This window comes from Acomys minous, assembly GCF_964271855.1.
Source record: "Acomys minous genome assembly, chromosome: 11".
Classification (NCBI taxonomy): Eukaryota; Metazoa; Chordata; class Mammalia; order Rodentia; family Muridae; genus Acomys; species Acomys minous.
Window position 1 is genome coordinate 38320192 of NC_140492.1, and position 12568 is coordinate 38332759.

Genomic DNA, 12568 nt, shown 5'->3' on the forward strand with positions numbered 1-12568 from the left:
CTCACTATAGATGGTTACAATCCTTCCCACAGTGAGCCACCATGTGGTTGGTGGGAACTGAACTCAGGACCTCTGGAGAGCAGTCAGTGCTCTTAACCATTGAGACATCCCTCCAGCCCATCACTATACTCTTAAATGGAACATAAAAAAATACTTATCTACTCTGAATGCTAGACTCAAACTTGCGTCAGCCTTCCAAGGTGTGGGTTGATGTTTATCTATTACCTTGTGGACAAGTGTTGCCTAGTTATTTACAATAGATCTCTCAACTAGGGGTCTGCATAATACTTATTATTAAATTCATTTAGTGTGCTTTGGGGAATACCACTGACCACTCGCTGTCTAACTAGCAGGTGCCTAGTATCAGTTTGTTCTGGTACTGTTTTGGGTTGGGCTAGGGATTTAAGCTCTGTAAAGTGTTAACTTGTAAAATGTGATAGATCTTGTTTTACAAGTATAGTATTTATACCCCTGCTGAATTCTTCTTTGCCTTTTGATCTTAATAATTAAATATCCTAAGGCTAAAGATGAATTCACCCCTATTTTTTGAGTATATTATGCATTGATGGGCACACTAAGTATTCTGATACTAGTTGCTGCCCAGAGCAGCACATTCCCACTTACACCTTGTGTAAACTTTGCACTACCTATTTAAAGTTGATTGGCTAATAAAAAAAATGCTAAAACATGGGGTTTGGCAGAAGAGACAGAGGCAGAGTCTGAGGTTCACAGGCCTGGGGTCAGGAGAGATGAGACCGAGAGGCAGGAGAGACAGGTACAGGAGGAGAAAGAGGTTGCAGTGGGTTAGCCTGGAGAGCAGCAGATGGCTGGATCCGTGTGGATGGAGGTTAAGTAGCCGGATAGGAATGTCTAAAGCAGATGGCTGTGGTGGAGGCTGGGAAGTGATAAAGATAGTTTAGAGGGTTAATTGATATCTGCCAGCCCCAGGCAAAACAAGGCTATTCTAAAATACAACAGGATGCCAGGCAGGCTGTGCACCACTGCCTTTAATCACAGCACTCGGGAGGTAGAGGCAGGCGGATCCCTGTGAGTTTGAGGCCAGCCTGGTCTACAAAGTGAGTCCAGGACAACCAGGGATACAGAGAAACAGTCTCGAAAAACAAAAGACACATATATAAGTAAATAAAATACAACAGCTGTTTGTGTCTATTGATTATGATAGGCGGTTAGATCATACTGCCATAATAATTAGACTAATAATAGCACCTTTAATCTTAGTACTCGGAAGGGAGAGGCAGGCAGATCTTTGTGGGTTTAAGGCAAAGCAGGGAAACATAAATCCTCTCTCCAAAGAAGAAAATGGGGCTAGAGAGATGGCTCAGTGGTTAAGAACACTGGCTGCTCTTCTGTGTGCTTGGGTTTGATTCCCACAACTCTGATGGTGGTTCACAACTCCAAGAGGATTCATGTCCTCTTCTGGCCTATGCCAGGACCAGGCATGCATGAGGTATACAGACAAACATTCATACATAAAATAATGAGAAATTTTTATCTTAATTACGGAGATTGAGAAAAATTGTACAAGAGACTACAACAATGAAATAAGACCAAAGGGGGAGCCGGGTGTGGTGGCGCACGCCTTTAATCCCAGCACTCAGGAGCCAGAGGCTGGTGTATTGCTGTGAGTTTGAGGCCAGCCTGGTCTAGGACAGCCAGGGCTACACGGAGAAACCCTGTCTCAAAAAGAGAAAAAAGGGGGAGCCAGGCATGGTGGTGCATGACTTTAATACCATACTTGGGAGGCAGAGACAGGTGGATCTCTTGAGTTCAAGGCCAGCTAGGGTGGACTGCCATGTCTAAAGAACAACTCTACCCCCACCCCCCCCACCCCCGCACACACACCAAAAGCAGGAGGTCTACTTATATCAGATGTTAAAAATGATAAAACTAGGACTTCAGGAGTGGGCGGCTGGAGAGATGGCTCAGAGGTTAAGAGCACTGGCTGCTCTTCAAAAGGCCCTGAGTTCAATTCCCAGTAATCACATCTGGTGTCCTCTTCTGATGGGCAGGTGTATATTTATACGTGATTTTTTTTTTTGAGACGGTTTTTCTGTGTAGCCTTGGCTGTCGTGGACTGCTTTTGTAGACCAAGCTTGCCTTGAACTCGGCTCGATCTACCTGCCTCTGCCTCCCGAGTGCTGGGATTAAAGGTGTGTGCCACCACACCTGGCTTGATAAATCTTTTTTAAATACTAAGATTTTGTTGTTGCTGCTCAGAGATGGTCAAAGTACAAATATGAGTAAACAAGTTGAGTAAAAGTCTATCCTGTGGGCACTCTGTAATGGCAGTACACACCCTTTAGTCCCAGCACACAAGAGGAAGAGGCAGAACTCTGAGTTCACAGCCAGCCTGGTCTACAAATTGAGTCCAGGACTGCCAAGGCTACATAGAGAAACTCTTGTCTCGAAAAAAAGAAAAGGGGAAAAAGTGTAAACCATATAAAAACTTTGACCAACACATGACAATGGACCTGTCCTCACATTGCTGAAGAATTCAACTGCAGTTGCCCAGTGGGGAGGCCACAGGTTGTAGAGTTAATGTAAAATAATATCTAGCCCTTTGAGCATCAGAAACAAGCCAACTGACCTGCAAGGACCAATCCTCAATGTCAAGGTAACAGCTCTCAATCGTTTTGTGCTGCTGAAACAAAATACCAGAAAGGTGATTCATGATAACAAGAATATAAACTATTCTCTCCCATACCTGGAGGCAAAAGTCCAAGATCAAGCAACATTCACCTCTGCATCAAGATGGCGCTTGCTTCATTCCTACTTGGCCAAAGGCATAAAGGACCAAAAACCACCTAGCCCTGTTAGAGCACTACTTTCTTCTGGGGGAAGAACTTCATGACCTAATAATCATTTTCCAAGCCCTACATTTTTTTTTCCATGTACCGGTGTTCTGCCTCCAAGTATGCACACCCGGTACCCACAGAAGCCAGAAAACACTGAGTCCTCTGGAACATTACAGATAATGGTTGTGTGCTGCCATGCAGTTGCTGGCAACTGAACCCAGGTCCTTTGCAGGAGCAGCCTTCAGAGCTGAACCATCTCCCCAGCACAAAGGCTACAACTTAGTAATATTGCTTTCTGGATCAAGGTTCAACATGAATGCTCGATAACAGGAAAATATTCAAAATAGAGCAGACTGATACAGAGCTCATCCACCTTGGGAAAACAAGAATAACAGCAGGCTCCGAATCTTGAGATAATAGACCATTAAAAAAAAAAAAACAAAAACAAGGTACATTGAAAATCTTTTAAGTACTTTCACACTAAACATTTTAACAGATTTGCTGATAAATTTGGAGGATCAGCAGAGTTGAGGCCTAACTTGATCTGAAAAATAGAAATAAGAAATTCCAAGGGGACTGCAGGTTTGATATAATCATAAGGACACGTATAGTGTTTATAGAGACTAGTGGGTTAGATGGCACAATGGTTAGGAGCACTGGCTGGGCTGCTATTAGGACCTGGGTTCAATTCCCAGCACCTGAATGGCAGTTCACAATTATCTTTAACTTCAGTTCCAGAAGATCTAATGCCCTCTTCTGGCCTTTATGGGCATCGGATACAAACGTGGTGCATAGACACATACACATCAAAGTAAGTAAATAAATAAATAAATAAAATACAAGGTGGGTAGAAAACAGACACATACCCATATACAGTAAGTAGGATAAAATGCAAAACAGTAAAGTCTAGAGAGGTAACTTAGCTCCACATCCAGAAGTTTAACCTGGAGAAATTCTGTAGGTACTGTCCCTTGACATAAGTAGACAGAAAACTACATGTTACAGTGTCTCTTACCTATTATCCTCACACCAGGAAGCCGAGGAGTACTGTGAATTCAAGCCCAGCCTGGTCTACAAACACGCACACAAGTATTTTAGAGGATTCATTTCTACTAACACTTTTAATAATATCACATTACTTCACTAACAGCAATGATCCAAATCACTTTAGCAGCAGCAGCAGCAGTAGCAGCGGAAAGGCTAGGGTATAGCTCGTTGGCAGTTGCCTAGGATGCATGAAGCACTGGGTTCAGTCCTCAGCATCACACAAGCTAGATATATTGTGGTACATGTCTGTCATCCCCGTCCTGAGGATGGGGAGGCAGGAGGGCAGGAACATCAGAAGGTCAAGCTCATCCTCAGCTACAGAGTTCAAGACCAGTCGGACTACAGGAGAGCCTGACTCGAAAACAAAAACAAAAGTGTTTCTTCAAATACTCAGATTTGATCAGGAGACAATTCATCTGTCAACAAAACAATGTATGTTCTTAAACAGAATCACTATAGATAAAATAGACTTTCCCATATGACATCATTACAACTGTACTGGCTGGTCATGTTGGCACACACCTGCAATCCTAATACTCTCAGCTGACAAAGGTGGGACAAATGTTACAGATTTGACACCAATTTAACTGCTCTGCTCTGCACAGCCAGTTCCAGGCTGGTTGAGAGTACAGCATGAAAACCTGTCTCAGAGCCGGGTGGATCCCTGTGAGTTCGAGGCCAGCCTGGACTACAAAGTGAGTCCAGGACAGTCAAGGCTACACAGAGAAACCCTGTCTCGAAAAACAAACAAAAACAAAACAAAACAAAAACCTGTCTCAGAACCAAACAAAATAAGGACCACAGTGATGGTGCTCTTGTTGGGCAGGTCATAACCAGCTGTAATTCCAGGGGGTCCAACATCCTCTCTGGTTTCCACAGGTACATGTGCCCACTTGCAAACACACATACACACACACTCCACAGAAATTACAAAACTATGTTAAGGTTTTAGAAGCTTAATTTGTTTCCATGTGTGAAATTTTTTTTCTTTCTTTATTTCTTTCCCTCTTTCTTTCTTTCTTCCTCCTTTGACACAAGGTTTCTCTCTGTCGCCCTGGCTGTCCTGGAACATGCTCTGTAGACCAGGAGGCCTCAAATTCAGAGATCTGTGTGCCTCTGCCTCCCGAGTGCTAAGGAAGGTGTGCACCAGCACTGCCCCAACCCCTAATTGTATAAATTTAACTCATCCAAAGGTGGCAGGTATTGTCATAAGAGTAAACTGCTGAGTAAGGAGTTTAATAAACCGTGTCTCCTAATGGCGATGTGTTTAATTTCCTTACTCTAGAGATTGAGAAGATCACACAAAATCTGAGTGTGGCAAAGTAGAGGGGTGAGACATGAGCATCCACAGGGATTCCAGGTTAGGCAGTCTGGCCAGAACAGCAAGATTCCGGATTAGTGACAGGCATTTAAGGTGATTAGGCGGAAAGCCAGCAAGATAAGTGTGCGGAAAGGCACCTGTCATAAAACTAATGAGTTGAGGTCAACCTGGAGATCTGCACAATGAGAAGAGAGCCAATCCCACAAGTTGTCCTCAGATCTCCACACGTATGCCCTGGCAAGTGTGCGTGCCACAAACAGGGTAGAGAACAAGAAAGGAAGACACACCAGATGGGTGAAGCCCTGGCTTCCACACTTGCACAAATAGATGCAAAAGTCATTATTATCAGGTGTAGACTGAAAATGATGCCGAGGTCAACTCCAAAGCTTTTCTTTTATTTACATATTTCTGACATACATTAATGATCTTATACATCTAGCTAAATCTAACAACAATGGTGAAATGGAACATAAAAAGACAATTTCAAACAGTTCTGTTGAAGTAATTTCTCACTGATGGACGTGACCAATGAATAGCCTTTATGAAGTCATGGGCTGTTTATAGATTCACTTTTAAAACAGAAAGCCACACAGCTGTTAAAACAACAACAAACTTATAAATGCAGACATTAAATATGCAAGAAAATGCATGCAAGGCTATCACATTTATTCCTTAACCTTAAAGCCATTTTGAAAGTAAACTGGAATAAGCATCTTAATATTATATATGTACATCAAGGCACATTCATTTCTTGTGCTTTAGGAATGATTTACATATAATCTGTTTTATATCTTAATTATATACTTTAAGAAAGCTTCTAATATCTAAAAGCTTAATTTTAACAATTGCAGATTGAACTATAGTTTTCTAGAGAGAAATGTGGCATCTCCCCATGGTCATTTTCAAAATCAGAGTACTTAACAACTTAGAGGTGAAAAATTAAAAAAAAAAACAAAAACAAAAAACCATGAATGACTAATTTAGTTTTAAGGTAACTTTTCAAAATACTTTCAGCAATTTGATAGTACCATAATCAATCTTTTTATATACTATAGTATAATGAGGGCTGCAGTGAAGAATTTTCAACATTCTGAAATTAACAATTATATGGCATCCATATTACCAATATAGATGTACAGTTTTTCAACAAATTTAAACAAACATGATACAAAAGCTAAAACATATCAAACTTAACTTCTTAGTCAACTTGTTCATTCGTCAGCAAAAACAACAACAACAACAACAAAAAAAAACAGGTTTTTTTTCTTCCTTTTTTTTCATTTATAGTCAATGTTATCAAGCAGAAACTTCCCATCAACAGTGCTCAATAACAGTACTCTTTTCTCATGGCCAGTTACTTGCCTTGAAGAGATAGTGCAGTAAGGCTTTAATAGGCATCTCATGCATTTTAATGGTACTTTAAAATTAGCTTTGCATATGTGTCTCCCATACAGATAAATAAATTATGCAAACTTGATTATAACACAGAACTCATTAAGCGCCTTAAGACAGAATAGATTCTGACTCAGAAGCAGTTAAAATAAATAATCAAGAATCATACATCTAAAGCATTTTTAAAATGTAATATATTTATGCATCTTACGGATATGCTTTATATTAGAATTTTTAAATCCACAAACAGTAACTAGAAGAAAACAGAAAAGCTAAATGCAGCCTTTTAAATTCAAAATATGTAATAAAATGTCAAAATATAAATGAAATTACTCATCTTTAAATTTAGTACAGTTATTTATAAGCATTAATTCATAAAAGGCATAACCATGATCAACTACTTCCAACAGATTTTTGTTTTCAATTTCTTTACAGAAAGTGGACTTCTCTACAGACCTCAGTGGCCAGACAGGAAGTTTAGTAATGTCACCAACAGCCCAGAACTTCACACCGAAGTCTACGTGGTGGTGACCGAATTGTAAACAGTGCTCTGTGAGCTGATGGGCAGCTGTCTCTGTGGCTGCTGCGCTCACTCGGCTTCCGGCATGTGTGCCACTTCCACTTCAACAGTCTGAATGGCTTCTGCAACTTCAGACAGCTTCTGTCCCTGCTGCTGCGCCAACACATAGTTAACCACCTGCATGATACTTTGGTCAGAAAGGGTAGACACTGATGGGCACTCTTCCGTAGCGGCAACAGCTTCAAGAACTTCCATGGTTTCTCCTGTCACCACCACAGTCTCAAGCTCTTGAGGCCCACTGCTTTCTTGTTCCTGCATGTCTGCAGTTAAGATGCTGACAGCATGTTCCACCTGAGTTCCTTGGTTATGAAACTGCAGAGTGTCTTTCTCCAGCATAATTTTGCAAGGCACATAGTCTCTGTGCAATTTAGTCATATGCTTACGCAGTGTTCGAGCATCGATGTAAGCCTCAGTACACACAGGACACACATAGGGCCGCTCACCAGTATGTGTTCGGACATGACGTTTTAGTGACCGGGCATCAGCCCAAGCTACTCCACATGTTAAGCACTCAAAGGGCTTAACGCCTATTGAAAAAAGAAGAAAATGTGTGTGGGGTAAGGTGGCAAATTCTAGTGTATACATATGGCAATCACCATGCAAATGTATTGGTAAAGAGTTTCCCTGTTTTAGCCCTGTCTATCCTGAACTCACTCTGTAGACCAGGCTGGCCTTGAACTCACAGAGATCCACCTGCCTCTGCCTCCCTAGTGGTGGGATTAAAGGCGTGCACCACCACCCTGCACAAATGTTCTTAAGTACAGTTTTCCACAACCATCTCGCTTTTATTACTGTAATCTCTTTTTTTTCTTCTTCTTCCAGACAGAGTTTCTCTATGTAGCCCTGGCTATCCTGGACTTACTCTATAGACCAGGCTGGCCTTGAACTCACCAGTAATCCACCTGCCTCTGCCTCCCAGAATGCTGGGATTACAATCGTGCGCCAACAGGCTTAACAGTTTTAACAGACTAACCAACGCTTGCACTATAATCTCTCTCATAATAGAAGTACTGGTGAACAACTGTGAGTTTGTCATGTTCTTACCCGTTTCACTACAATCTTATATTCCTAGGATAAGAACCTCTAAATAATTAAGTTCTCAGATCCAGTATCATTTCTGTCATTAAATAAAATTTTCAAGGTACAGGATTAATCTACCAAGAAAGAGCTAGTAAGATAACAGGCAAAAGAGCTGACCAAATAAGAATGCTTCTTGGCCCTCTTCTCTCAGGATAAATACATTACCTTCATGGTTGTTCATGTGTCTCCTGTATTCTCTCAGCTGAGTGAACTTCCTGCCACACTGATCACACACCCGCTCCAGGTTTTGCTTTGCTCTTCCTTTCTTCCCGTGAGTGGCTTTCTTTACATGTCTTCTGAATAAAGCTTTTTCATAAAATTCTTTGCCGCACACATTACACCTATAACAGAGAAGGCCCAAATTACTTTTCTCCCAAGTAATAAAGCCCTAAGAATCAACTGAAACTGGGTATGTGTCTCCCTGAGTTTCGATCCTTCTGAGATTTACTCACCTGTAAGGCTCAGTGACAGAATGGGACTTCACATGGGAGTACCAGTCTTTCTTCCAGCTGTAGCACTTGTCACAGAACTGGCACTGAAAGGGCTTTACACCAAGATGCTTGTTCATATGCTGGCGCAGGTCTCTAGCTTCAAAGAAACTTTTTTCACATCTGTAATAAAGTTTAATTATCTAATGGAATCATCTTTAAAACAAGTCTCTAATTCACTATAATCTTGTTTTTGAAGCTTCACAAAATTATGCCAAATTTAAAATGTCAATGAGAAAGAGATCCAATTTTTCAGTCTTACATCAAGGATGCAAGGTTTAACTTCTTTTTCAGAACACTCAAAATGCTTGAGCAGGCGTCATGCAGAGTTCCCAAAAGTTACCACAAAGTGAATTTAGTGTCCACTTCTTATCTCTCTTTTCCACTCCCTCTTTCTGTATACCCTTCAACCCATTCCTCTTTTGTCCACACTCGGGAGGCAGGCTTCATCACTGACATGAGGAATGAAGCAGTGATTCAGGCCTAATCAATGGCAATAACAGCATTCCCTTGGTAGCAGCAATCAGCTTAGGGGTGCCAAGTGACTTAACTTGATCCAATCAGAGTGAAACTCAGGACTTTTACAGGAACTACCAGAAAAGAATCTTGACAATTTGGAAGTTGAGAGGATGAGAAGCTGAAACCACTGCCAGACTTTGTCCGTATGGAGCCTGAGAGAAACCAGATACTAATCAATCTGAACCAAGCTTAGGCGAAACTGCTCAGACCTCCAGACTTTCCTTTCATTCAAGCCAGATGGGTTAGATTTTCTTTCACCTGTAACAACAGCAAGTACTGACAAAAAAGCTGTACCTGGGGCCAGGAGCTGCTGGCACACAGCTTTAGCCCCAACACTAGGTAGCAGAGACAGACAGATCTCTGTGATTTCAAGGCCAGCCTGGTCTATACAGTAAGTTTCAGGATAGCCAAGATTGTTTATACTCTGTCTCAAAAAACAAAACAAAAATTCCACCCTGTATTAGCTGTTTTGTTGGGTTTTGTTTGTTTGTTTTTGTTTTGAAACAGTTTCACTTTGTAGCCCAAGCATGTTTCAAACATGCAATTTTCCTGACTCAGCTCAAATACAGAAATTACAGGCATGTGCCACCATAGCCAACTCTATCTTTACTTTAAAATAAGACTAATTGTAGTGAAACTGTCAAGTAAGAGCAGAGTAGAAAATGGTAAAACTTCTTTGTCCATAAAAGTTGTAGATCAATTGGCTAACTTTATCAGGGAGTCTAGGAACTTATCAAAGTATATATTGAATCTGGGTGTGGTAGCATACTCCTTTAATCCCAGCACCCTGGAGGCAAGCAGATCTCTACTGTGAGGTCCAGGCCAGCCTGGATTACCTAGGGAGTTCTAGGCTAGCCAGAACTTGCATGGTGAAACCCTGTCTCAAAAAAACAATGACTCAGGACAGCCAGGACTAAATAAAAAGACCCTGTTTCAAAACACAAAAATACAACGACAAACAAACAAACAAACAAAAACCTTATACTGGCCAGCAGCTGTTTAATGAAGAAGAAAAGTTACCAGGGTGCAGAGCCAGCTCAGCAGTTAAAAGCACTTTCAGAGAACTCAGGGATCACATCCCCAGCCCCCACACAATGGCTCACAACCATCTTGTAACTCCAGGCTCAGGGAATCCAGTTTCTTCTAGCTTCTGCAGGCACCAGGCACAATCATGGTGCACATACATACATGCAGGCAAACATCTATTTGCATATAATAAAAATAAATAAATCCTCATGGAAAAAAATTACTGTCTAAATTTTATGGCATTTTCAATTTACCATGACCCATACTCTGGTCCCCAGAGCATAGCAGCAGCCTTAAAAACAAAAATCTGCATACCTTTAAGAGTTCTTAGTACTATATGGATCTAAGGATCTATAATTTTCTGTGTGTGTGTTGTGTTGTTTCTTTGTTTGTTTGTTTTGGAGACAAGGTCTCACTGTGTAGCCCTGGCTGTCCTGGAACTCACTCTGTAGATCACGCTAGCCTTGAACTCACAAGATCCACCTGCCTCTGCCTCCTGAGTGAGTGCTGTGGTTAAAGGTATGTGCCACCATGCACAGCCCAGACCTAATACAGATTAAACTTACTGGCTAGCTCACAGAAGGGAGCTCATCTTTTCCTTTTATTTATATCCCAACCCTCCTACAGTTTTGTGTCTGGAGTACAGATGTTTGTTGAGAATATTTAAAACCAAATACATTTGCCAGTGTGTCTTGGGAGCAAGGAATACATTTTTTTTTCCCAGAAGTGCAAACATCAAAAGCATGAGAATGAGATGCTTTGGGGAATAAGAACTTTGAAAATTCTCCACCTCCTTCTGGGAATCAAGATGCACAGATGTTTAAGACTGAAAATATACTGAGATATGATCTGCAAAGGCTCCTAAAAAGGAGCTTAGCTGGTTGTAGACCTCTCCCAAACAATCTCCACCCCTAGGTAGAAGTTTGAAAAGTCTCTTAAATTACTTAAAAAATAAAAAATAAAAATAAAAAAAATAAAACCCTCAAAGCAAACAAACAGTAAGAACTAGGTGGACTGATCAATCAGTAAACTGAAATTACAGTTTACTGTTATCTTTGAATGATTTCTTGTAAAAAAAAAAAAACAACAATATTCAAATGAGCGAGATTAGGTAATGAAATTAAGTTCACATGTTAAATACTTACTGAGTACAGTGATAGCCTCGAACCTCAGGTTTTGGCTGGTGTTTCTTAAGGTGCTTGCTCAGTCCAGAGCCCCTGTGAAAAGACTTCCCACAAACTGAGCAAAAATACTTGGATTCTCCTGAGAGAAAATGAAAAGCCAGGTTATAAATCCTGTAATCGTGTCCTCTTTTCAACATAACTCATCATATTACCAAAGTTAAAATTTTATCCAGATAAGAGAAAACACAAACAGTGACATTTTACAATAACCTGGGGAAAACTTTATTAAAATTTATGTTTCCTTTCAAAAAGCATAACACTGGGGGCTGGAGAGATGGCTCAGCACTTAAGAGCACTGCCTCCTCTTTCAGAGGACCTGGGTTCAATTCCCAGCCCTCACATGGCAGCTCACAGCTGTCTGTAACTCCTGTTCCAGGGGATCTCACACAGACATACATGCAGTAAAAACACCTATGTACATTTAAAAAAATGGTTTAAAAAGTATAGTACTGTCTAGACACACTTAAACTGTTGTTGTAGTAATCTGTCAAAGAGACAAATACCTTTGCAAGTAAAAGTTGAGCCACAGCATTCATAAGAGAGGATGGAGCGCTGAGTGTGGTGGTGCACACCTTTAAACCCAGCACTCGGGAGGCAGAGGCAGGTGGATTGCTTTGAGTTTGAGGCCAGTCTGGTCTACAGAGTGAGTCCAGGACAGCCAAGGTTACACAGAGAAATCCTGTCAAGAAGAGAGAGAGAGAGAGAGAGAGAGAGAGAGAGAGAGAGAGAGAGAGAGAGAGAGAGAGAGAGAAACAGACAGACAGACAGACGGGTGAGAAGGATGGAGCAAAGGGACAGGAACTCTCAGTGGAGATAAGGTAGAGATAATAGTATTGGGAAAAGCATTCAAAGGAGATACAGAGGGTAACCTCTAGGTTAGGGGAGTGCCCACCTACCATCCCATGCAGAATGAGAAACCCATAGTTGTGGGTGCTCAGGTCTCCCTGTGTCTTTCAGTTATGAACAGGTTGACAGAAACAGAAAATTGGGACCCCAAGAGTAGTACCTGATGATGTGGTTTAGAAGTTTTGAAGGCATGGTAGCATACATCTTTTTTGTTTTGTTTTGAGACAGGGTTTTTCTATGCAGCCTTAGCTGTCCTAGGACAGACTCAC

At 41.2% G+C, this 12568-nt stretch overlaps 1 protein-coding gene across 1 annotated transcript in view; it reads right to left on the bottom strand.

The window, feature by feature from the left end:
* Nucleotides 1-5557: 5557 nt before the first annotated feature.
* The window catches only part of ZBTB11 (zinc finger and BTB domain containing 11), a 32276-nt gene continuing 25265 nt past the window's right edge, over nucleotides 5558-12568 (bottom strand). Inside the window, exons 8-11 of the mRNA XM_084801540.1 lie at nucleotides 11415-11532; nucleotides 8689-8847; nucleotides 8402-8577; nucleotides 5558-7683 (exon numbers count right to left, since the gene is read on the bottom strand). Coding sequence (XP_084657666.1) covers nucleotides 7166-7683; nucleotides 8402-8577; nucleotides 8689-8847; nucleotides 11415-11532 — 971 coding nt within the window. The 3' untranslated portion in view covers nucleotides 5558-7165. The remainder of the gene's footprint in view (nucleotides 7684-8401; nucleotides 8578-8688; nucleotides 8848-11414; nucleotides 11533-12568) is intronic.